The 23955-nt window shown below is 36.2% G+C and overlaps 1 protein-coding gene and 1 pseudogene across 1 annotated transcript; both read right to left on the bottom strand.

Annotated features, from left to right (window-relative positions):
• The window catches only part of LOC132280901 (heparanase-like protein 3), an 80220-nt pseudogene extending 76596 nt beyond the window's left edge, over nucleotides 1-3624 (bottom strand).
• Nucleotides 3625-17157: 13533 nt separating this feature from the next.
• Nucleotides 17158-20877, bottom strand: LOC132285038 (coniferyl alcohol acyltransferase-like). The gene is made up of 3 exons (XM_059787199.1): nucleotides 20443-20877; nucleotides 18404-18774; nucleotides 17158-17898 (listed from the first exon to the last, which is right to left on the bottom strand). Exons 1-3 carry the CDS (start codon nucleotides 20875-20877, stop codon nucleotides 17271-17273), a joined length of 1434 nt encoding a protein of 477 aa, XP_059643182.1. The 3' UTR covers nucleotides 17158-17270.
• Nucleotides 20878-23955: the final 3078 nt, after the last annotated feature.

Here is a 23955-nt window from a genome sequence, read left to right as displayed (position 1 = left end):
ATCTCATACTTGACATTACTATGAAAATGAATTGAATTCCCACTACACAACTTATCATTCTTCGACTTAAACTACACAAGAAAATTTCGCATGCTCTCACATAATATTTCTAGCAAATTAATAACAAAATGAGCATAGGAAAGTAGCACTTAAACATGCTTTACATCCAAATATAATAATACACATACTTACATGCTTCATTTACACATTTAGGCCATTTAAAAATAAAATCGACACAATCTAGCACATAAAGCATGCTCTTTCATACATTTAAATTAAATACCCATACTCACATACTTCTTATACACAAATAAGTCAATTTATAATGCAATTATCATAATTTAGCATGCTAAGACATCAATTAGGTAAGATTAATTCACAAAGGTACAAGATTGTAGGAATTAGAGGCCCCTACCTCCAATTGATGCAAAACCCTCAAAAATGGGTTTAGATTTTCAGAATTTCTAGGGAGTCCCAAAGCTGAAATTGCTAGTACACACCCGTAGAGCTCGCCGTGCTCTCCGTTTTGCCTCAAATGACACTCAAAATCACTAAGTATAGAGAGAGAGATCTAGAATTGAAGTTTGAAGTCTCAAAAGAAAAAGAAAAACTCAAGAAAGAGAGGGAAGAGGAAGAACCAGCGGGAGAGGGAGAGGATAGAGACCAAATGTGGTCTCAAAGTCTTTAAGTTGGTGGTGGTGGGTCCCACCAATTTTCTTTTCTTTTCTCTTTTTCTTTTTGGCTCCATTTTACACCACACACACATATAAATGCACATTTAACATGCAATCACTTAAAACACAATAAATTAAAATGAACATGATACAAATGGACCCAATCAAAATACCCGTATGCAACAATTCCGGTAGCGGGTCCCATACGGGACCATCTGGTCTGAAAAACTGAAAAATGCAAAAATAACCAACCTTGCATTTCAAAGAGTGCCGAGCTCAATAAAATGCTCCCAACAATTATTCGACACACCCAGCACATCCCACGGTGTCCGGTACGCAAAACGTGAAAAGACGAAAATGCCCATGCGGCGACAAAATTTCCCGAAAAAAAGAAAAATAGTGAAAATCGGAAACATTACAATCTACCCTCCTTAAAGAGATTTCGTCCTTGAAATCTATCCTCTGTAAAGAAGAAGGTACAACCACTCACCTTCCTAAGAAACACTTCACAAAACCCTAAGACAAAGGACTCAACAACCTTATTACCTTTGACACCGGCGCCAACAGGCAATCACACTCTGCCGCCAGAAAACCCAATGACACCACCCTATGAGGGTACTCCTCACTCACAACCTGATACACAAAACCCGCTGAATTCTATACTCGACTTAAAACCAACACTGGTCCTCTCTATATGGCTATACAACTACATAATCAAATAACGACCACTAATCACACCAACCAGTAATTATCATACGGATCAACTGCAAGACAACTAAACGATGAATCTCCCGACAATTATACAATCATGAGTCACCAAAACAATAAAATGTACTATCTTGTATCCTGAACATAAATCCTCAAAACGAGATTCTCAATAATCAATGATTGTACCACTAACCCGTTATCAAATACCTAATACCACCTAACACCTTTTGTCACCCAAGAAAAATCATGTAAGTCCACATTGTCACACCAACACAATGTACAGTACCATACTCTCACTATCACTAACAAATCGGACAATCATTAACCTTTGACCCGACATCATGCCAAAGAAGGATTGATTCAGGAGAAATGGTTGGCCAGGCCATTTTCATCCTCAATCCGATCTCGACACAGACAGCATCCCTGTCCTCAGGTCTAAACCTCAAACACAATCTTACACAGTCCACAAAGCAACCACGAGATCCACTTTTTAATCAATCCATCGCTCTACATAACCTCAATAATTATACAGTTATACACCTACTCTCAGAATTCCAATCATATCTCAATCATATAACCATAAATAAACAAAACGTTGTAGAATTAAATGTCTCTACCATCGACCAACATCAAGACTTCCTAATCCTCTCATAATACCTATACCAGGTAAACAACTCCCTAACATGATTCAATTCAATTCTTACCTCTTCAAAATGCTCGATACGACCATCCCATGTTTGAAACCTCAAAACCAAGGTCAATCACTCCTACAGTTCTTCACAAAATCCCACAATCACTCTCTAACTGCAAAACATTCAAACAATACCAACATTTGTCCTCAAGATACTACTAGAATCAATTACTTCTAAAAACATCCAAATACATGAGTCACACTACATCACCTAATTATCCTCAAACTATGATTCACGACACATTTCCTAGCCATCACCGCTAGTACCAATATCGGAAACACCATCCCCATTCAGCAACCCGTGCCTCATGTCCTACTAGTCAAACCCATTCTCAAAACAAACACTACCAAAAACCAAAGACTCCACCTCCCTCCGTGGGAGTGAGTCGACCTCTTTCAATCAAGACCTTAATTGATGAACTCAAACAGCGTAACAGACCACTCACAAATCCGTTCGTCCCTGAACGTGCACAACTCCAAGACAGAGACAAGACTCACAACAAACGACGTCCTTGCCAGGACTAAGACAACCAGGAAAGGCAACAAACCCCGCTCTCACAAGGGACTAACGATTCATAGCTGAAGGAACCAGACACTCTATCACACATTACTCACCAGCCGTCTAACCATGAATACCCAATCACCCTTGAGACGAAGTGAACCTCTAAAACACCATGAGGAGAACTAACTGGAAACGTTTATGGAACTACGACCTCAATTCAAAACGACATCACCACTAACGGATCGTTACACACTATCAACACAAAATCCTCACATATGGCACTCAGCAACCCTCATGCTAACCCAAACTAATCAGGTCCACAACACCCATTCATCAAGTACTAAGATACCACTCACAACACAACCATCGAACAAGAGCACCAATGCTCACAACACATCCACACTAGAAACAATCACAACCCTTCGGACACCGCACCCCATTCTACTCAAAATCAGTCACTCTCCAATCGACAACTTCCACGCCATAAAACGACACATTACCACCCACTTCAACCCTACCAACCCAGGCGACACTACCTCGATCACCGTACCCACTGTACTCGTAACTTCAATCACAACCATCCACAATTGCCTTAACTGGCACACAATCCCATCACCCTTTTGACACTATTATGTTCATCAATGTAAATCATTACGTCACAATGTCTCTACTGCCACTCATTCGAAACAGCAGTTCAAACCTACCAACCCACTAGACCACTAAGCCACCACTATGCGACTTTTCCTCAAACATCCTTAAGACAATACCATCATAACAAAGAACAATCATTACTCTCGATACTTCCCACAATGATCACTGCCTACTACTAGAAAAGAACTTCAAAACCAATGAATCCTCAAAACAACAACGAGCATAAACCCCAAAATACTCAACACCCAATTGTCACCTTAAAATCATTAATGATGCTATCAATCATTGACGCTTAACCGACAACCTAATCCACTCCTTCCGAGGCAATCTACGTGCCTAAACAAGAAAATTTCATGTTCTAGGTCCAACATCATTGCCATTACCATCACTATCTCCATTACCCGTTAGACCGAACACGTACCAAAAGAAAACATTAATAAAATGCAATTACATACATTTGACTACACGAGGTCCCTCTGGTGACTCAACAGGAGAAACAACCGGACTAACCATACAACCCTGAGTCTCCCATTCCTATGACTCTCCAAGCTGAACACCAATCCGTGATACTGAAGGTCGAGTCGGTCCTTGCCCGGAACCTACCCCGCCAACTGGAATTCCACCTCTTTTGGGACAATCCTTCTTCCTACGATCAAGCTGACCACAAATAAAACAAACTCCAGAACTAGGCCGATCCCAAGGGTACTCTGCTCTCAAATGACTTGTCTGCTTGCACCTATAGCAAGCCTTCTTGACCTTAGGGGATGTCTCCAGCGGTGATGTAAAAACCACGGGAGAATGAGAAGAATCACCCTTTAACACCTTTCGTACATGACTCTCGGACAACATTTCCACCTCCTTAACCTGATTCCACAAATCCCTATCTCTTGATCCGTCCCTAACCCCTGTTCTCTCTGACTGTGCCATCGATCTCTGGGTCTCTATGACTACTGCAAGTACAAAGTTTGTCATAGCCTCAACCAAATTCTTAACCAAAAGGTCCCAATCAGAGGGCTCGTCCTGCTCCCCATCATTATCTTCTTCTCTACGTCTCTTCGGAGGCATGACTCTAAAAATGGAAAGAAAAAGGTCAAATACAGCACAATCATGCGGCCCTGACTCAAAGCTTTGAACACTCACACACAATAAGGGCACCTAGCAATGAATATGAACCCGTTCTACAGTCGTGTTCTAAGCACCACACAAAATACAACTAAAAGATCAGATTGACTACATGTCAAATAGTTCAACCCACGAGCTAGAAGCCCACTCCATCCATTCGATAAGAACTGCCCCTAACAACCCTGGAGCTACCGAGCTCCTCGCCATCTCAGGTCATGACTTACACAACCCTCAATGCCGTGACAAGTACCCCAGTGCACTAGCAACCATCTCGTGCTCGACTGTCTACATGCCTAAAAATACATAGGTATACATACAAGGCATACTTATATATATATATATACATATACATAAAATAACTGGAACATAACCCTTGGCATGACCGTGTCCTATCACATTAGTTTAAACAACGAGTTCATGAGATTAATATGTAAGATTGATTATCTCTTCTATTCCCATCATCATTTCCCATACTCACAATGCTGACACCTTTCCCGTCGTAAAGGATAACTCCCAGAGCTAATACAAAATAAAAACATGCCTGCTAAACAATTACACATTGAAAACATAACACCTACCCATGGATCACTTAAATTAGTGCTACACACATATAACATATAAGCATGTGATCACGTAAGTAAATTTGCATGTAGGCAATTAAATAGGTAAGCAAGTAAACAAGTAGGCATGCTGCTCAAACATTTAAACACTTTAGCATGTAGCACAAAGGCAAGTAAACAATTTAGCATGCTTCTTCAAATATCTAAACACATAACAACTAATCTCATACGCAATGCAAACAACTCCCCACGCAATCCTACATAGGCCTCTACCCATCGTCCTAAGGTTTTCGAACCATGGGCTCTGATACCATTTTTGTAACGACCTGTACCCAGAGGCCCGAACCGTTAGCCGAGTCCTTACCCGAACCCGAGGTCATCTACGTCAAACTCGACTTTTTAAGTATCAAACGTCATCATAACACTTGAATTTCACCTTTAGGAAGTCCCAAAACCCATTCCATCATTGAGCATAATAAATACCAGAAGAAAGGATGAAGAATGGCCTAACTGCTTCATTTTGGTTGACCGAAGTGGAGATTCGGTCAGCCGAAATGAGCTCCCTTACTTCGATCGACCGAAGTGCTATTTCGGTCTGCCGAAACCTAATATCCCGAGAGCATGCATTTGGTCCGATCGACCGATGTGCCATTTCGGTCGACCGAAATGGCTTCTTTGAGCCCTACTCTAGAAACTGAGGTGTTGCACTTTGGAGATGAAGAGGAACTGAAATAAGGACTTTGCAAAGGTTATGGACTTGTTCTAGTATCAAGAAAATGAGTTGTTCTATGCTCAAAGACAAGAGTATCAATACATGAACACTTCCCGACATTGTTGGGTTCGAATTACATAAACTTATACATAGTCTTTATATTTACCTTAATTTACAACAAAAATGGAGGCAACCTTAAGTTATGACACAATTTACATGCCAAATGAACTTAGTACATTTCAGATCATGTTGCAATACAAAAGAGTTCTAACTCTACAAAATACTTCAAAATTTTCCTTTCAAGTTTCCTCAAATATGTGATAGATCACCATCTGTCAATTCCTTGACATGACCTAAAAAATGTTAAGTATAATGGGGTGAGCAATTTGCTCAGTAGGTGGCACCTAAGACACACCTCTTCTATCCCCGTGAATCCAAACAAGGAATAGAACAATAGGAGCTAGGGTCATACTATGACGGGAAAACACAATATGATAACCAATCTCAATTTCAAATAATGGAATGCCATGGAATACAATGCATGCTGATGTCGCTCCCCATTTTTAACATTCAAACCATCACTTTCAAACTGTTAATGTAACCCCCTTTGGTACCCCCTCAGCGCCGAGAGAAGGATTGGCTACTGTCCCTGACCGTTGGTACCTCTGCAACGTCATTACGGGGCCTAGATAGCTCAACCACGCTAGGGCAATCTCCCTAGTTCTCTCTAGGTTACATTAACCTACTGGCCCTTTGGTGACTCCGCGACGACCGGATTTTTCATAAAATCACTTTACTCAAAACTTTGCCCCCAAAATCCATTTTTCATTCACTTCAAATCATTTTGCCATTTTCCCATGCCCAATGCCATGAATGCATCTCATACTTGACATTACTATGAAAATGAATTGAATTCCCACTACACAGCTTATCATTCTTCGACTTAAACTACAAAAGAAAATTTCGCATGCTCTCACATAATATTTCTAGCAAATTAATAACAAAATGAGCATAGGAAAGTAACACTTAAACATGTTTTACATCCAAATATAATGATACACATACTTACATACTTTATTTACACATTTAAGCCATTTTAAAATAAAATCGACACAATCTAGCACATAAAGCATGCTCTTTCATACAATTAAATTAAATACCCGTACTCACATGCTTCCTATACACAAATAAGTCAATTTATAATGCAATTATCATAATTTAGCATGCTAAAACATCAATTAAGTAAGATTAATTCACAAAGGTACAAGATTGTAAGAATTAAAGGCCCTTACCTCCAAATGATTCAAAACCCTCAAAATTGGGTTTAGATTTTCAGAATTTCTAGGGAGTCCCAAAGCTAAAATTGCTAGTACACACGCGTAGAGCTCGTCGTGCTCTCTGTTTTGCCTCAAACGACACTCAAAATCACTAAGTGTAGAGAGAGAGATCTAGAATTGAAGTTTGAAGTCTCAAAAGAAATAGAAAAACTCAAGAAAGAGAGGGAAGAAGAAGAACCAGCGGGAGAGGGAGAGGATAGAGCCCAAATGTGGCCTCAAAGTCTTTAAGTTGGTGGTGGTGGGTCCCACCAAATTTTTTTTTTTTTTTTCTTTTTTTCTTTTTGGCTCCATTTTACACCACACACACATATAAATGCACATTTAACATGCAATCACTTAAAACACAATAAATAAAAATGAACATGATACAAATAGACCCAATCAAAATTCCCGTATGCAACAATTCCGGTAGCAGGTCCCACACGGGACCGTCAGGTCCGAAAAACTGAAAAATGCAAAAACAACCAACCTTGCATTTCAAAGAGTGCCGAGCTTAATAAAATGCTCCCAACGATTAATTGACACACCCGGCACACCCCACGATGTCCAGAACGCAAAATGTGAAAAGACGAAAATGCCCATGTGGCGACAAAATTTCCGAAAAAAAAAAGAAAAATGGTGAAAATCGGAAACATTACATTGCCCATTTACCCAAAAGCTCAAGTTGTTGGGTAGTGCTGCATACTCACCAATTTATACCCAATCACTTTCCCATCCGGATTCGATGTGGGACAAATGACCCTTGTTACATTCTCCCCCATCCAAACTCGCAACGCGCTCGTTGCGGCTCGAGCCACCTGGCCTACCCGGGCTGTAAACCCAAATTCCCTCTGTATCGAGCGCTTAGCGTGATACTGGATCAAGAATTGAGTCTGGTTCTAATACCAACTGTAACGGGTGGGTATTTATCCATTTACCCAAAAACTCAACCTGTTGGGTAGTGCTGCATACCCACCAATTTATACCCAATTACTTTTGTGAGATATAATTTTTGTAAGTGTCTAATTTCTGTGTCAAAACAAGTCCGATCGAATTGTAACTTTCACGTTACCAAATCAAGATCGAGATCGGCTACGGAATTAGAAAGTTGTTCAAGTTTGATAAATCAAGATCTATAAAAAAAAGTATTAACAACACTTTAGGAAATTTCCAAAACAAAATTTTCTAAAACTGGTTTTATTATACATACATGGTATGTTCTTCAAAGTTTCCAAAATAGAATTTTCTAAAACAGGTTTATTTATATACATTCAATTCTGTCATGTGGCCGGGAATCGGTACTGACTTTGGCTACCGGCATAAGATCCTTTGAGTCGAAGGAAACTTTCTGTCCTTTGGGAACCGGTTCCACTTCTGGCTACCGGTTCTATTTGCTAATACAATTTAGGATTTTAGTTTCCTGTTCTGTCTAAACTTTCTATTTGATATAGAATTTTTTTCCAAAAGTCTTTTGCACAAAAATTACCTTTTCCTATGCATATCTAAGTCTTTGAAATTCTATATAAACCTTGATTTACATCTAGGTTAGTACGGCTTTTGCATTACATCTTCTGATTCTTAAAAAGCCTATTTAAGAGATATGTTGTAGAAAATCAAATCTGATTTTTCATTCTTTATTTCTAAAACACATACATAAACACAAGAGTGATTTTAGGGTGTTGTTCAATTTTTGATTGTGTTCAAAGTTTATTGAATATTGCATCGACAACAATCAGAGAAAGCAGATGTATTTCTTTTACATCAAAGTTCAGATCTTGAAGAAAAAGGGTGAAGCGACCACACTAAGCATTCGAGGGGTGTTATTTGATCTACCAACAATCATTCTACAGAGATTAAGAGTAAGCCTGAAGTCAAGAGTTATTAGACGAGACGTCGCAAAGTCAGACGATTGTCAGTAATTGGTGTTTGGTAGAACGATAGGGTGTAAGTCTGAGTCAAAATCCAATGTACTTTGTTTCAAACATAGTGGATCGGTTTACTTTGGACTATACAATTCACGAGGTTTTTTCCACAACAATTGGTCCATATATGCTACCAATTGAGGTTTTCTCGCTAAAAATCCTGGTGCCATCTCTCTAACTCTACTTGCTTTACTTTTCAGTATTTATCTTTGTGATTATGAATGTTTAATTAATCATATTGATTAAGTAATTTAATCAATTACATAAATTAGGCAAGTTGACCTATTAATCTCATCTAGGTCATTAAAAGAGTTAATCACAATTAAATCAACTAACAGTTTTCGCATCGCGTAACTCACAACTTTCCTATCTGAATTCGATGTGGGACAAATGACCCTTGTTACATATGTCATGTACCGCCTAAAGTAGGATGGTGAAGGTATGAGTCTCTAAAGAAGTAAAGTGAGTGTATAAATTTCTTATTAATGAAAATATATATATATATAAATTATCTATTTTTATAATTTAAAAATAGATAATTTAAAACTAGTTTGACTATCATTTACTTCTATGGAGGAGATAGTCCATCTCTTATTTCTATGGAGGAGATAAAATTCAAGGATTTGTCTTCCAGTAAAGGACGTCTAGAAGGTTTTTCTTATAATCTCATTATAACCATCCATATATATATATATATATATATATATATATATATATATATATATATATTCTAACTTAGAACATAATGGTTCTTGTTTAATAAAAAAGATGCACACTTTTGTAGATGGATGTCATTTGCCTAAATAGATCAAAGAATTCATCCAAATTTGCCACAACTATTACGGATTTCTTTTCAAGTATAAATTCATTCTTAAATAATTTCCTTTTCTCTTACAAGTATTTACTATATTATGTAAATGGCATTGTTGATCATGTCTTATCTTGAACTCCATCTTTTTAACTTATATTGATACTTTTTAACTTATATTTATAGTAATTAACATATTTTATTTCAGCTTTGGTATATGTCAAACTTTTTGTCGTAATTAACACTTATTAAATTTAATACCTTAATATCAGTTATTAGTATTGAGCAAGGTTATAGTTTCTTGTTTTTTTTTTTTTAATATTTTGGAAGGGTCATGATACTCAGGCAGACAACTTAGGAGTATTTCTTAGGCAGAATCTACATGGCTTTTACGTGGCAGCCTAATTGTCAAGTTGTCAAGTTCGGAAGAGAGAGAAAGAGGAGAATTTGGTGGCGATGCACTATTAGTCCTCATCGACACCTTCGCCATCGACACCTTTGCCGTCGGCACCATGCCGGAGGTTTTCACCTGGCTACGACGGCGCTAAGGCCGATGCGTGGTCTTGTGGGGTGATCCTTGTGTTTCTTTCCTCTCCCTCCTCCCCTTCTTTCGCTCTCTACATGCACTCTCTCTCTCAATCTGAAAACCCCAAATTAGAGTTATGTGGTTTAGAAATAATCAACCCAAAATTGAGTTCTTGTGTTTATTTTCTCTCTCTCCTCCCCTTCTTTCTCTCTCTACATACACACTCTCTCTCAATCTGAAAACCCAAAATTAGAGTTATGTGGTTTATACATAATCAACCCAAAATTTGGAAAGAGAAACGATGACTTGGGGTTATTCAATTAGGCAGGATATGGTAGTAAATCCACAATGAAAAGAGGGCCGCATCGTACAAGTTGTGCGAAATTTGCAACTTCTGGCCAAAAGGACAAAGAGGGAATTGTTTAGGGGAAGGGCGGAAGAGGGAGAAGAGGTGAGAGATAGGGAAGTTAGAGAGAGAAAAGAGGGATAAAGAGAGAGAAGATGGGAAGATGAAGGGATTATACCCCGCTTTTTTAATATATTTTTTCCAGTTAGGCGCCGCTAGGATTCTGCCTAACAAATAGGCCAAATCCATTGGCTTAAATATCATTTTCCATTTTGGAAATATATGATTATAAGAAGGTTATTTTGGTATTTTATAATAAGGGTTTGGAGGATATTTTGGGTCTTAATAATAATTCTTGATGCATTTGTAATTATTTTATTTTATTCAATCAAATTGAAAAATAAACTTTTAAAATAAACTATTTTGTTATTTAAGATTCTTAACTCTACTTATATGTAGTTTTTCATTAAAAAATGATATAATAAATGTGTTTCATTAACTTTTTAGGGATCACACAGAAAAAAATAATAATAAATAAATAAATAAAAACAACTTTTAAAGTGGATCACCAGTTATGTAAAAAAAAATCAAGATGTCAAATATAGATAAACATGTCTCAGACTCTCGGCTCTCGTTTAGATGGAACTGTTTGGTTTTTATGTGAACAGTGTTTATTTCAGTTGGAATTGTTTGATTTTCTTTCTTTTGTCCCATCTAACAAATTTTAAAGTCGATCACCAGCTATGGGAAAAAAAGTCAAGATGTCAAATACAGATAAACATGTCTCAGACAGTCGGCTCTCGTTTAGATGGGACTGTTTGGTTTTTATGTGAACAGTGTTTTTTCAGTTGGAATTATTTGATTTTCTTTCTTTTGTCCCATCTTCACCATTGGAGTGATGAGATATATCAATCAAGCCGTGCGATTATTGCCACAAATAGAACTAATTTTTTTTTTTCTTTACCAAGACAAAAGAAACAAGAAATTACGAAAAGGACGACGAATATAATAATAATAACAATAATAATAGGAAAGCAATTTATTTTTTTACATGAAATCAAGATTTGATACAAGAAAGCAATTTATCTTTTTACATACATAGTAAAACAAGAGCTTACAGATTATAATCACTTCCAACATGTCTTGAGAATGACAATTAATTAAAGGGTTAACTGCGTTGAACCACCTCAATTGTAACCCGATTACAAGAAACCCCTTGAAGTAAATGAAATTTTCTAAATTATCATTTTGTTGTACTTAGTCAAGAACCATCAAGCAGCCGTTAATAGAAAACAAAAATTACCATTAAGCCCTCGTGTTGAATATATATATATATTTTATTTTATTATTATTTTTTTTTTGGATAGGCTAATGTAACAATTGTAATCTCTATGTCAATGAAAATTGACCAACTCAGAATTATTTTATTGAAGTAGACAAAAACAATTCTCCACCAATAAGAGAATGACAACTCAATTAGTGGAGAATTATATATAATAATAATAATAATAATTGTATTTCTTCTCTATCGGCAGCCACCACCACGTTCCTCTCTGTGTCCATCTCATTAGTAGCATTTCTTGGGGCCAACAAGAAATTGAAAGAGATGGGAGGAAATTGTGAAGTTATAACATCAAAATGGGTTTCAATTTAAATAGGTTATATATTGGGGTTAATCGGATTTGGTGCTGGGTCTCTCTCCATTGACGGTCTCTTTCCATTGAGAGCATCATGTGCTGAGAACGAACCCAATAAATTACAGGCGAGGACTTGGTCTTGAGTTTGGATATATATATATATATATATATTCATCATATCGCATTGTACAGAGAACCCCCAAATTCGAAGCCCTAATTTTCAATCTTAGCAAATCCTCTCGTTCGCCATTGATTTTCAGCAAAAATTTCTCATTTACTTTCAAATCTCCATATTCAGGTGACTCGATCTCAAATCTCCATATCCAGTTCAGTTCCATTACTCATCGGTATCTTCTAAGTTCATCGCCACCATTGCTGTAATTCATTGAAGCTTCACGACTCCTACCATCGTTACTGCCACCGTTCTGATTTGCGACCATTGTTAAGAACAATCGTCGCCGTCACGTGGGTTCATCCTTGCATGCCGCTGCCGTTTCAGTTCAACTCATTGCCGTCTGCCCCTGTGGTTCAGCGCCACCATAGCGAATAGTCATTATGTTCTCTGGTAAGCTCGGCGTTGCCAAGCACCTCTGTCACTACCGCTACAGAACAGACCCACTTCTCACCGGTATTGAAGTTCTTGTTGTCGTTGGAGTTGGAGGCCAAAGAGAGGAAAAAAAAATAGAGAGGTGGATTGGAGAGAGAGCGGTTGTGGTGGCGGTCGTGGACGGTGGAGGTAGTTGTGAGGGAAGAAAATTCTGTGGGGGAGAGAACGGTGGCGGTGTCGGTGGTGGCCATGGGCGTACGGTGGAGGTGGCGGCCATGGACAGATGTTGAAGGTTGCTTGAAGAGAAAGGGGGATGTAATATATATATATATATATTATATTATTCCTCTGGGTCTATATATATATGTATATATATTATTCCTCTGGGTCTTCGTTGGCAATATATAGGTGTATTTGATAAGGTTATTTTTGTCTTTATAGATTTTAACCAATCACGTGAGTCATGTGCCTTCTTTGGACATTAGATTTCAATCGGTACACTAACATTTTGCAACAATTGAAATAGTTTAGGGGGTTAAATATATTTCACTTAGTTCAAGGGAGTTTATTGAGGAAGAGAAGAAAGTTGAGGGGGGTTTAATGCACTTAACCCTTAATTAAAAGTGCTCAAGATAATAATCATTAGTAAGTGGCTTAAAGAAATAAGGTGCCTAACTGTCTGTGAGCTCCAACTGCCCTTTGAACATGTGCATGTAAACAACCCAGTCACCATTCCCGTTTGAACTTGGCATTGGCATGATATAGCCAGATTCTCCACCCTATGGGAAATGGTCAAGGGCGGAGCCAATTAAAGCCCAGAGGGGGTACGTGCCCCTCCTCACTTTGCTCCAACCTACTATACATAGGTATATATTTTTGGTATATACATATACTTTTATAGTAATTTTAAATTGTGCCCCCCCTCAAAATTTGAAATTCTTCTAATTTTCTTGAGTTATATATATCCCTTCTTCAAGTATACAGTATATTTTTCCTTTTCTAATTTTTGCTTCCTTTTTCAAAAAATTTCTTTTTATACTTATGTATAATTGTGTATTTTTTTTAATTTTTTTTAACTTATTTCTTTTTATCGATGACATTTGTGATTTTATTTAATTAAAATATTATTAATTAATATTTTGTAACTATAATTTTTTTAACAGTATTTATTTAGTATATTATTTTACAACTTTTTTTTTTTTTCTTATTTGCCTTTTTGATTTAAAAAAATTATACTTCCTATTATTATTTTTTTTTTCAACAATTACGTTGTGCCCCCTCTAAACTAAAATCCTAGCTCCGCCCCTGGAAATGGTATGACCCAAATGTAGGCTTCCCCCACCCAAAGTCCACCTTCGAAACCGGAAACTTCTGCCCGGAGGACACCACGATGGCTGGCCCGTCGTCATTGCTCTTGCTCCTAGCATATATCATTGCCAGATTTGGCTCCGGACGATGAGCCTCCACCCAGTCTATCAGCCCCAAGAAATGTTCCTTTGTCACCGCGCTATCGAGGAACTCATGGATTGCATCCGCCACCCAGCTCACCGGCCTCTTCATGAGCTCGCCAGCTCTCTTCTACCCGAATGGGATGAACAGGACGTTCCCGAAGTATGTAGCCATCATCTCCGACTTCTTGACATTTCCTTCGCTCAGTCTCGTCCTACCATCCACTACAATGCCCATCCTGCACTTTTTGTTGCTCACTTGTTCACTTGCAGCAACCACCTTCCACAAGAAGGTGGTGAAGGCCTCGAGCTTAGTCCTCCTGTTCAGTGACAGAGTTAGGAATTTATTATAGTGGAAATTTCTTTTGCCAAGAGGAATACAGTGGCCAAAAAAAAATAAAAAATAAAAAATAATCACAGAAGATACAGAATATGACTAATTTCAGTTCTTAAATTATTACAAACTAGAATGGTAAATTTTACGTTGGTCATTTAAAAGACAATGATCAGCAACAATTTTAAATTGACAATATAATAATTAGGTAAAATTATTGAATTATCAATTTAACAATGTTGATGCAACACGTTTGAAATATGTTGAATAAGTGTTGCATCTTCAATCGATTATGATTCGCAGTCATGGTATCGGTTATGGTCACGGGTATCAATGGTGTAACGGATTAGGACGAATATCGGTATAAGGAGCTAAAAGGCTCTTTTTATCCTGTTTGAACCTTATTAACCTGAAATAGACAAAAACACAAATTAGAACTAAAACGGAAAAGTAAGATAGATGAATGGACTAAAATACCCTAACTTAGGTGTTAAAATGCATCACATTTGAGTACTTATCAGGCTGCAAACCCGGACTCCTTCTACGACAGGTACTTGGTATGACACCGGAATAAGAACTGAGTCTGGCTCTAATACCAACTGTAATGGATGGGCGCTTACCCATTTACCCAAAAGTTCAAGTTATTGGGTAATGTTGTATACCGATTTATTTATACCCCGTTACTTTTGTGATCCATTTATACCCAGTTACTTTTGTGAGATATAATTTTTGTAATTGGCTAATTTCTATGTCAAAACAAGTCCAATCAAATTGTAACTTTCAAGTTACCAAATCAAGATCAAGATCAGCTACGGAATTAGAAAGTTGTTCAAGTTTGATAAACCAAGATCTACAAAAAAAGTATGAACAACACTTTAGGAAGTTGTTTCGCACTTAGGACACTATACATACATGGTATGTTCTTCAAAGTTTCCAAAACAGAATTGTCTAGAACTGGTTTTGCTTTTTACTTACATTCAATTCTGTCATGTGGGAATCAGAACTGACTATGGCTACCGGTTCAAGATCTTTTGAGTCGAAGGAAACTTTCTGTCCTTTGGGAACCGGTTCCACTTCTGGCTACCGGTTCCACTTGCTGATACAGTTTAGGATTTTAGTTTCATGTTCTGTCTAAATTTCCTATTTGATATAAAAAAATTTCCAAAAGTCTTTTGCACGAAATTAAATTACCTTTTCATATGCATATCTAGGTCTTTGAAATTCTATATAAACCTTGATTTACATTTAGGTTAGTACAACTTTTGAATTACATCTTCTGATTCTTAAAAAGCCTATTTAAGAGATGTTTTGCAGAAAAATCAAATCTGATTTTTCATTCTTTATTTCTAGAACATATACATAAACACAAGAGTGATTTTAGGGTGTTGTCCAATTTCTGATTGTGTTCAAAGTTTATTGAATATTGTATCGACAACGATCAGTGAAAGCAGATGTAGTTTTTCTACATCAAAGTTCAGATCTTGAAAAAAAGGGGTAAAGCGATCACACTTTGAAAATGTTAAAGCATTCGAGGGGTGTTGCTTGATCTATTAACAATCTTTCTACAGAGATTAAGAGTAAGCCTGAAGTCAAGAGCTATTGGATGGGACGCAGCAAAGCTAGAGGATTGTCTGCAATTGATGTTTGGTAGAACGATAGGGTGTGAGGCAGAGTCAAAATCTATTGTACTTTGTTTCAACTATAGTGGATCGATTTACTTTGAACTGCACAATTCACGAGATTTTTTCCACAACAATTGGTCTATATATGCTACCAATTGGGGTTTTCTCGCAAAAAATTTCGGTGTCATTTTTCTAACTTTACTTGCTTTACTTTTAAGTATTTATCTTCGTGATTGTGGATGTTTAATTGATCATATTGCTTAAGTAATTTAATTAATTATAAAAATTGGGCAAGTTGACCTATTAATCTTATTTAGGTTATTAAAGGAGTTAATCACAATTAAATCAACTAACAACTTCCGCACCGCGTAACTCACAAATTTTCCATCTGAATATGTTGTGGGACAAAAATGAGTCTTATTACATATGTCATATACCTTTTAAAGATGATGGTAAAGGTTTGAGTTGCTAAAGAGTGAGTATAAATTTCTTATTAATGAAAAAAAAAAAAAAAAAAACCCTAATATAAAAGTCTATCCAATAGAATAGGAAAAACATATTTTAGGTATGGTAATATTGATTAAAAAATGACATCGTAAGCGTGTTTCATTAACTTTTTAGGGGTCGCACAGAAAAAAAATAATAATAAAATAAATAAATAAAAACAACTTTTAAAGTGGATCACCAGTTATGGAAAAAAAAGGTCAAGATGTCAAATATAGATAAACATGTCTCAGACTCTCGGCTCTCGTTTAGATGGGACTGTTTGGTTTTTATGTGAACAGTGTTTATTTCAGTTGGAATTATTTAATTTTCTTCTTTTTGCCCCATCTTCACCTTTGGAGTCATGAGATATATCAATCAAGTCGTGCGATTATTGCCACAAATAGAACTAATTTTTTTTTTTTTGTTTACAAGACAAAAGAAACAAGAAATTACAAAAAGGACGATGAATATAATAATAATAATAATAATAATAATAATAATAATAATGATGATGATAATAATAATAAGAAAGCAACTTATTTTTTTTACATGAATTCAAGATTTGATACAAGAAAGCAATTTATCTTTTTACATACTTAGTAAAACAAGAGCTTACAGATTATAATCACTTCCAACATGTCTTGAGAATGACAATTAATTAAAAGTGCTCAAGATAATAATCACTAGTAAGTGGCTTAAAGAAATGAGGTGCCTGACTCTCTATGAGTTGCAACTGCCCTTTGAACATGTGCATGTAAACAACCCAGTCACCATTCCCATTTGGACTTGGCATTGGCATGACATAGCCAGATTCTCCACCCCATGGGAAATGGTATGACCCAAATGCAGGCTTCCCCCACCCAAAGTCCACCTTCGAAACCGGAAACTTCTGCCCGGAGGACACCACGATGGCTGGCCCGTCATCATTGCTCTTGCTTCCGGCATATATCATTGCCAGATTTGGCTCCGGACGATGAGCCTCCACCCAGTCTATCAGCCCCAAGAAATGTTCCTTTGTCACCGCGCTATCGAGGAACTCATGGATTGCATCCGCCACCCAGCTCACCGGCCTCTTCATGAGCTCGCCAGCTCTCTTCTCCCCGAATGGGATGGACAGGACGTTCCCGAAGTATGTAGCCATCATCTCCGACTTCTCGCCATATCCTTCGCTCAGCCTCGTCCTACCATCCACTACAATGCCCATCCTGCACTTTTTGTTGCTCGCTTGTTCACTTGCAGCAACCAGCTTCCACAAGAAGGCGGTGAAGGCCTCGAGCTTAGTCCTCCTGTTCAGTGACAGAGTCAGGAATTTATTATAGTGGAAATTTCTTTATTTGCCAAGAGAAATACAGTGGCCAAAGAAAAAAAAAAAGAATAGAAAAAAGAAGAAGACTAAGTTCGGTTCTTAAATTATTACAAACTAGAATGGTACATTTTAAGTTGGTCATTTAAAAGATAATAATCATGATAAGGCAACAATTTTAAATTGACAATATAATAATTAGATAAAATTATTGAATTCTCAATTTAATAGTGTTGCAGTACTCTAATATTTTTGAAATGTATTGAATAAGTGTTGCATCTTTGATCGATTTTTAATTACGGCCACAATATAATGAATTCAGACGAATATTGGTATAAATTTATGAAAGTGTGTAACGATATCGGACTCTTAAAAAACAGTTGTGAACAAGCTGATACATCGTGAATCCACCGATATAACAAAATATCTTCAGCGTAAATATATTGCATGAACAGGTGCAACTGCCCCAGCTAATATGTAATTCTCACATGGATCTGTCCTTGTCCTTGTTTCTGCATCCATTGTTGTTGGCCAGAGACTGAAGCCTACTAAGCTGCTCGGCTTCAACGTAGTAGATGCGGCTTATCAGCTCATCACCGGAGAAATTGGAGGAAGAGTTATTTTCCCTTGGAGGTGGCAATGCTGAGACTGCCACATACATATCATCAAGGGACGGATGGTAGCAGCCGGGATGCCGGGGGCTGAGCAGAGACCGCCGGAATGATGGCAGCCGGGAGATCGGTTTGGACCGAGCCTTCTCGGCCCAAGATACAAGAAACATGTTGGCCGAGTAGGCGTCTGCCACTCGATGGTCGAACTTGCACCCTACCACCAATCCTCCACACTTGAGTTGGGTGGCCTGCAAAAGAAACAAAGTCAATAATTAAGATATTTGGTAAGGAAATACAGTAGTAGTAGGTGTAACATGATTTGAAACGGGTCAACATCCTTCAACGTCCTCATTCGATTATTTGAAGGTAAATTAGACTAAACAGAACTCCGTACATGGTTGTTGGGCTTCTTGAATCCTATACCACGACTTTAACTGGGGTCGGTTTAAAATAGTCCATAAGTTGGGAAAATATTGGGTATTTTGGATAACGACAATATGGTTCAGTCAATAAATATTCTTGTCGGCAAAGGAAAATAATGCGTATAATTATTTGCCGAATGTACTATATAATTGATACTCTCACGTCCTCAATATTTTCCAAACAGTGCTACAAATTTTTTTATGAAATTATCACGAAACGATATATTAATGGTAAATATGTATTCACAAAAAAAAAAAAAAAAAAATTGTAAATATGTATTTTTTTAGTCTTTTTATTACTTTGTTTTTCTCATATTCGGCTTAATCTCTTTCTTTAGCGGAATATGAGAAAAACATAAAAATATTATATATATGAGTTCTATTTTTAATCCTATAATCATATATGTAAGAGCATTTTCAGTGGTTGTTTATAATTTTGTGTGTAAATATGATGTGTCATAGTGAATTTACACAAAAAAATTTGAACTAATAATTTTTAACTCCAATCATTGTTTTATAGCTCCTTTCGTGTAAAAAAAAAAATATGTCAATAACAGCCAACTGCGTGTCATGCCCAAGACCCCACATAACTTTTACAAACCTACTTAACATAGGGTTGATTTGTTAATGGAATGAGAAAGATGGGAGAGAGAAAATATGTTAACGTGGCTGTGTAAAAAGATTGTTTAAAATACATAACAATTTTACACATTAATAATGTGACAATATATCTTAACATATTTCTAGTGATAAAATTTTTTTTTACAAGTATATTTTACACAAATAGTCTTTTAACACAATGCTAGAGCTAAGAAATCAGATAAGAAGATACCTAATTGACTTTATAAAACATTAACTTTAAAACTAGTTTGAGTTAGTTTTGAATTTGTAATCCATCTAAACATCATATTAGATTCCATTCAAATTGCAACGGGACAACTCATTATATATATATATATATATATATATATATATATATATCATCATAATGCTTCAGTTCAAAATCCTAAATTGAGAAATGAACAAGACACACAGCTAACCCCAGATTAAGAGATGCTCAAGATGAAACAATTTGCTAGTTTGGTTTTGTGTAGGCATTTTTTCTTTTTTCTTTCTCTGATTAATTCTTCCCAAAAATAAATAGTCCATTTCTTATTATTTGACTTGATTATTTAACTTAGTTCTTTCCAAAATAAAAATCCACCTCAATTATGATAACATCACAAAATTCTATTAGTCATCTTTAACATTTTTCTTTAAACAAATATTAAAAATTAAATCACTACAGAAGTAAAAGAAAATAAAAAATTATTTAACCCCACTCATTCTAAACTGATTATATCATCAGTATCATGACTCTTCAGTTGTAAGTTAGGAAATCACTCTTATAAGTATTACCATCTAGAGAAAACACGCGCGAACAATACAAAAAACACACAAAAATTGGAAGAGAGTTAAAGATCTAACTGTTGATCATGCCATGATCTCACTGACCTGGACAGAGAGCACTCCATGCTTCTTCTCAGGGACCAGCTTGCCTTCTACGCTCTCATCAGGATTGTAGAGGTTGAGGTCTCGGAGCTCCACGTCGGCAAAGGCTTCTAAGAAGTCCACCCCACGGTTGTTGCAGAGGAGCTCCGGCTCTCCCGCGGGGTTCTGCACTACTTCCCCGGCCCATGCATAGTAGGGCACCAGAGCTTGAGCCATTGCCTTCTTAAGGACACTGACCATGTATGTAAAACTGGTGGACAATAGTTTCTCTTCAGTGGACGTGGGTTTCTTGTAACAGAAGAAAACACCCACATCCAATGGAGGCAACAGCAAGTCCAGGTTGGACAGTTGCAGCCAATGCTCTTGCATTGGCAACAGTGCTGCCACCACTTCCTTCACCGTTATCCTCACACAGAAATCTCCTTTTGCTGCGTCCATGTGTGTGTGTTTTTGTGTGTGAGAGAGAGTATTTGAGGAATAGGTTTACATGACAAAAGACTTGATATATAGTATTTATAAAGCACTTGAGTGAGAACTAATTAGTGATATCAAAGTTTATTAATCTAACTCAATTATTATTCATTAGTTGTGGCAGTTGAAATGGGTTAGAAGAAACTACCCTCCAATCTACCCATTCCATTTCACATAGAAAATAAAAGGAAAATAAATAATTGAAACCCTCCCTGCTTACTTTGTACTGTGCTGGAAATAGTATATAGATGACAATTTTTTAATCAGAAATTATTAAATGGTATGTGATTTCAGTGAATCACAATTGAATAAAATTGACATTGTTTATTATTGATCGATACCATATGCTCCCAATTTTTTTATTTATGTGCATGCTGATTACCATGAACTTGTGCAACAGTGGTTTAGATGGCTTAGTGGTTGAGTGAAATAGACTAGTTTACAGTAACAGGTTTAGGCTTAGTGGTTGAGTGGAAATAAACTAGTTTACAGTAATAGTCACGTATTAGCAACTTTATTTCTAGCCAACCCGTGTGCTTACCAGGACCACTATATTAATTTCTAGCCAACCTCATACTAACGTCAGTATTCTCCTCTGTACAAGTCTCATCATGCGCGGGCCTTCAATTCCACAAACGGCATGTTTTGGGGCACGTGGGCATCAAGCCCACATCTAAATTGCTTTTAGATTCCAAAAACTTTAATAATTGGCCTTCTTAAAATAAAATTATAAACCTCTCAATTTTCACACAATGTTCGGTTCAACTTTTTCAATTTTCATAACTGTCCTTCTTTATTTATATAACCCCTCTCACAATCTCGTCTATTACTTATTCATAGACACGTAGTATTAGAAAAACGGAAGTTTTTAAAATTTTGAGGGAATTTCAAATAAAGATTTTGATTTATGTATAAAGACAAGTTTTATGTATAAAGAATATGATGATACATTCAATTAGAGATAGAAAACTTATAATGTATGAGTAAATCTTAGATTTCTCCTCTAAAATGAATATTCTCACTTAATGTGGATCCCTTAGTTAGGTACTTCTTCATTGGATCTTCATCTTCTTGGTAATGATCTTACCTTTAGAAATCACCCATAAGCCTTCATGAATGACCTTAGAGAGTTCAGCTTGTGGGAGCCTCCATCAGATAAGAACACTAACTCTAAAATTCAAGAGAAAGAAAATATTTTCTTTTCTTCCAAAATTATTGGCGTAATATAAAATATACATGGATCCATGTATATATAGGCAAAATAAAAATAATAATTGAAGACAATATATTTTTCTCAATCTTTATAATTAACGTGATATCTCAAATCTAATGGACTTTCAATATCAAATTGAGCTATGAGTGAGAATCCTTTGGACTTATTATTTTCTTGGCTACAATGAATTAATGATTAGCCTAATCTATTATACCATAGACCCAATTCAATTAATTCATATATTAATTTCTACTCCACTAAACAAAATTAATTGAACTCCAATTAAATAATAAATAAAATCTAACTCAATATTGCATTTTGACTCCTCTATGCATAATTAGTTATCGGATAAATTAAGTCATCAATGCGACTACTAAATTAACATATTTATTTTGGTACCTTTGATTATTTCTGACTTGATCACAATAAAATATTAGTTTGACAAAATAATAATTTAAATAAATAAATATATAAAAAATTATTTTGTCTAAAAACACACGAAGGCTTTCGAATTTACTTTGTGATCAACCATAATTAATACAAAATAAATACAAGTAGTAATGATGCAAATATTAAAAATATAACTCTCTAACTATTAATTATATAATTATCCAAAGTGTCGGTTTATGGATTCCGAAGTATATGCCGTACAAATTAAAGTAATTACTAATTAATAAAAGAGTCTATAGTTTTCTCAGGCTTAAGAGTCAAATGCCATGTGTAATGACTTGGTCATTTTCCTCCCTTCCCTTTTTTCTCAAATTTTACGGATAAATTTTCTTTTTCAAGTTCTATTTCTCGTCACTGGGTATCGTCTCGAGTGCTTGGAAATGGTTTACAAGACTCTTTTATTTGGATTGATAACTTCCTTTAAGGATCGAGTCACTTTCACATTTTTACTTTTGTAACATTATTCACATTTTGTCTTTTTTTCGTTTGTCACTTTGTTGACACAACCTCACTTTTCGTGTTCGGATTTGATTCCGGTTTTGCATGCATCCATGATATTTAAATTCCATGCCATGTGTATTTTTGGTTTCCTATACATGCATGCCATTAGTGCACTTTCTTCCTTAAGGGTGTGGATGCACACTTTCTTTGAAAACTTTCTTATTTTTGGGGTTACTTGTGCAATTACTTAAAGTAATTATTTTTCGTCTTAGGGATCATTTTGTAATTTTATTTGAAAGATATTTTTGAAAAGGACCTTTTTTGCAATTTCTGAAAAAGTGTGACAAGTGTTACATTCTCATTGGTCCACTTGTTGACATTTGTGTGGAGACACTTTGATACCTTGGATGATGACATATGGAGGGTGGAGATTCAACCACTTGTTGACCTAGGATAAGTGCACTTGTTGGCTTGGATGGTTGACAAGTGTAGGCTTAGGATTAAGCTTACAATGGATGCTTAGATAAGTGACAAGTGTATGCTAATTAAGTCTTGCAATTATTTTTTGGGCCTCTTTGGGATTATGGTTTTAAAGAAGGGTTTTTGTGCAATTGACCAAGACTTGTGTGTGTTGACCATGGTATAAGATCACATAGTGAGTAAATAATTTATATTTCCTCTACTCACACTTCATCTAATTATATCATTTTCTTCCTCATTAAAAACCCTAGCCACCATTAGAGAAGTTTGATGCTTTTGCCTTGACCTTGATTTTTGAGGTCCTTCCACTTACCTTAGACCATAAGGCTTAGAATACTTTTTGTTCTCCTCATCCTTCTCTACATAACCCTTGAAGGGTTTGCCATTTTATGTTGATTTGCCTTGGATTCAAGAGAAACAAACCTCTTGTGTGGTAGAGGGTGTTATAGTTTATTTTTCAA

This window comes from Cornus florida, unplaced genomic scaffold (genome assembly GCF_030987335.1).
Source record: "Cornus florida cultivar Cherokee Brave unplaced genomic scaffold, ASM3098733v1 CherokeeBrave_3.0.0_Hap2_Chr11, whole genome shotgun sequence".
Taxonomy (NCBI): Eukaryota; Viridiplantae; Streptophyta; class Magnoliopsida; order Cornales; family Cornaceae; genus Cornus; species Cornus florida.
This window is presented reverse-complemented; position numbering and strand designations above follow the sequence as displayed.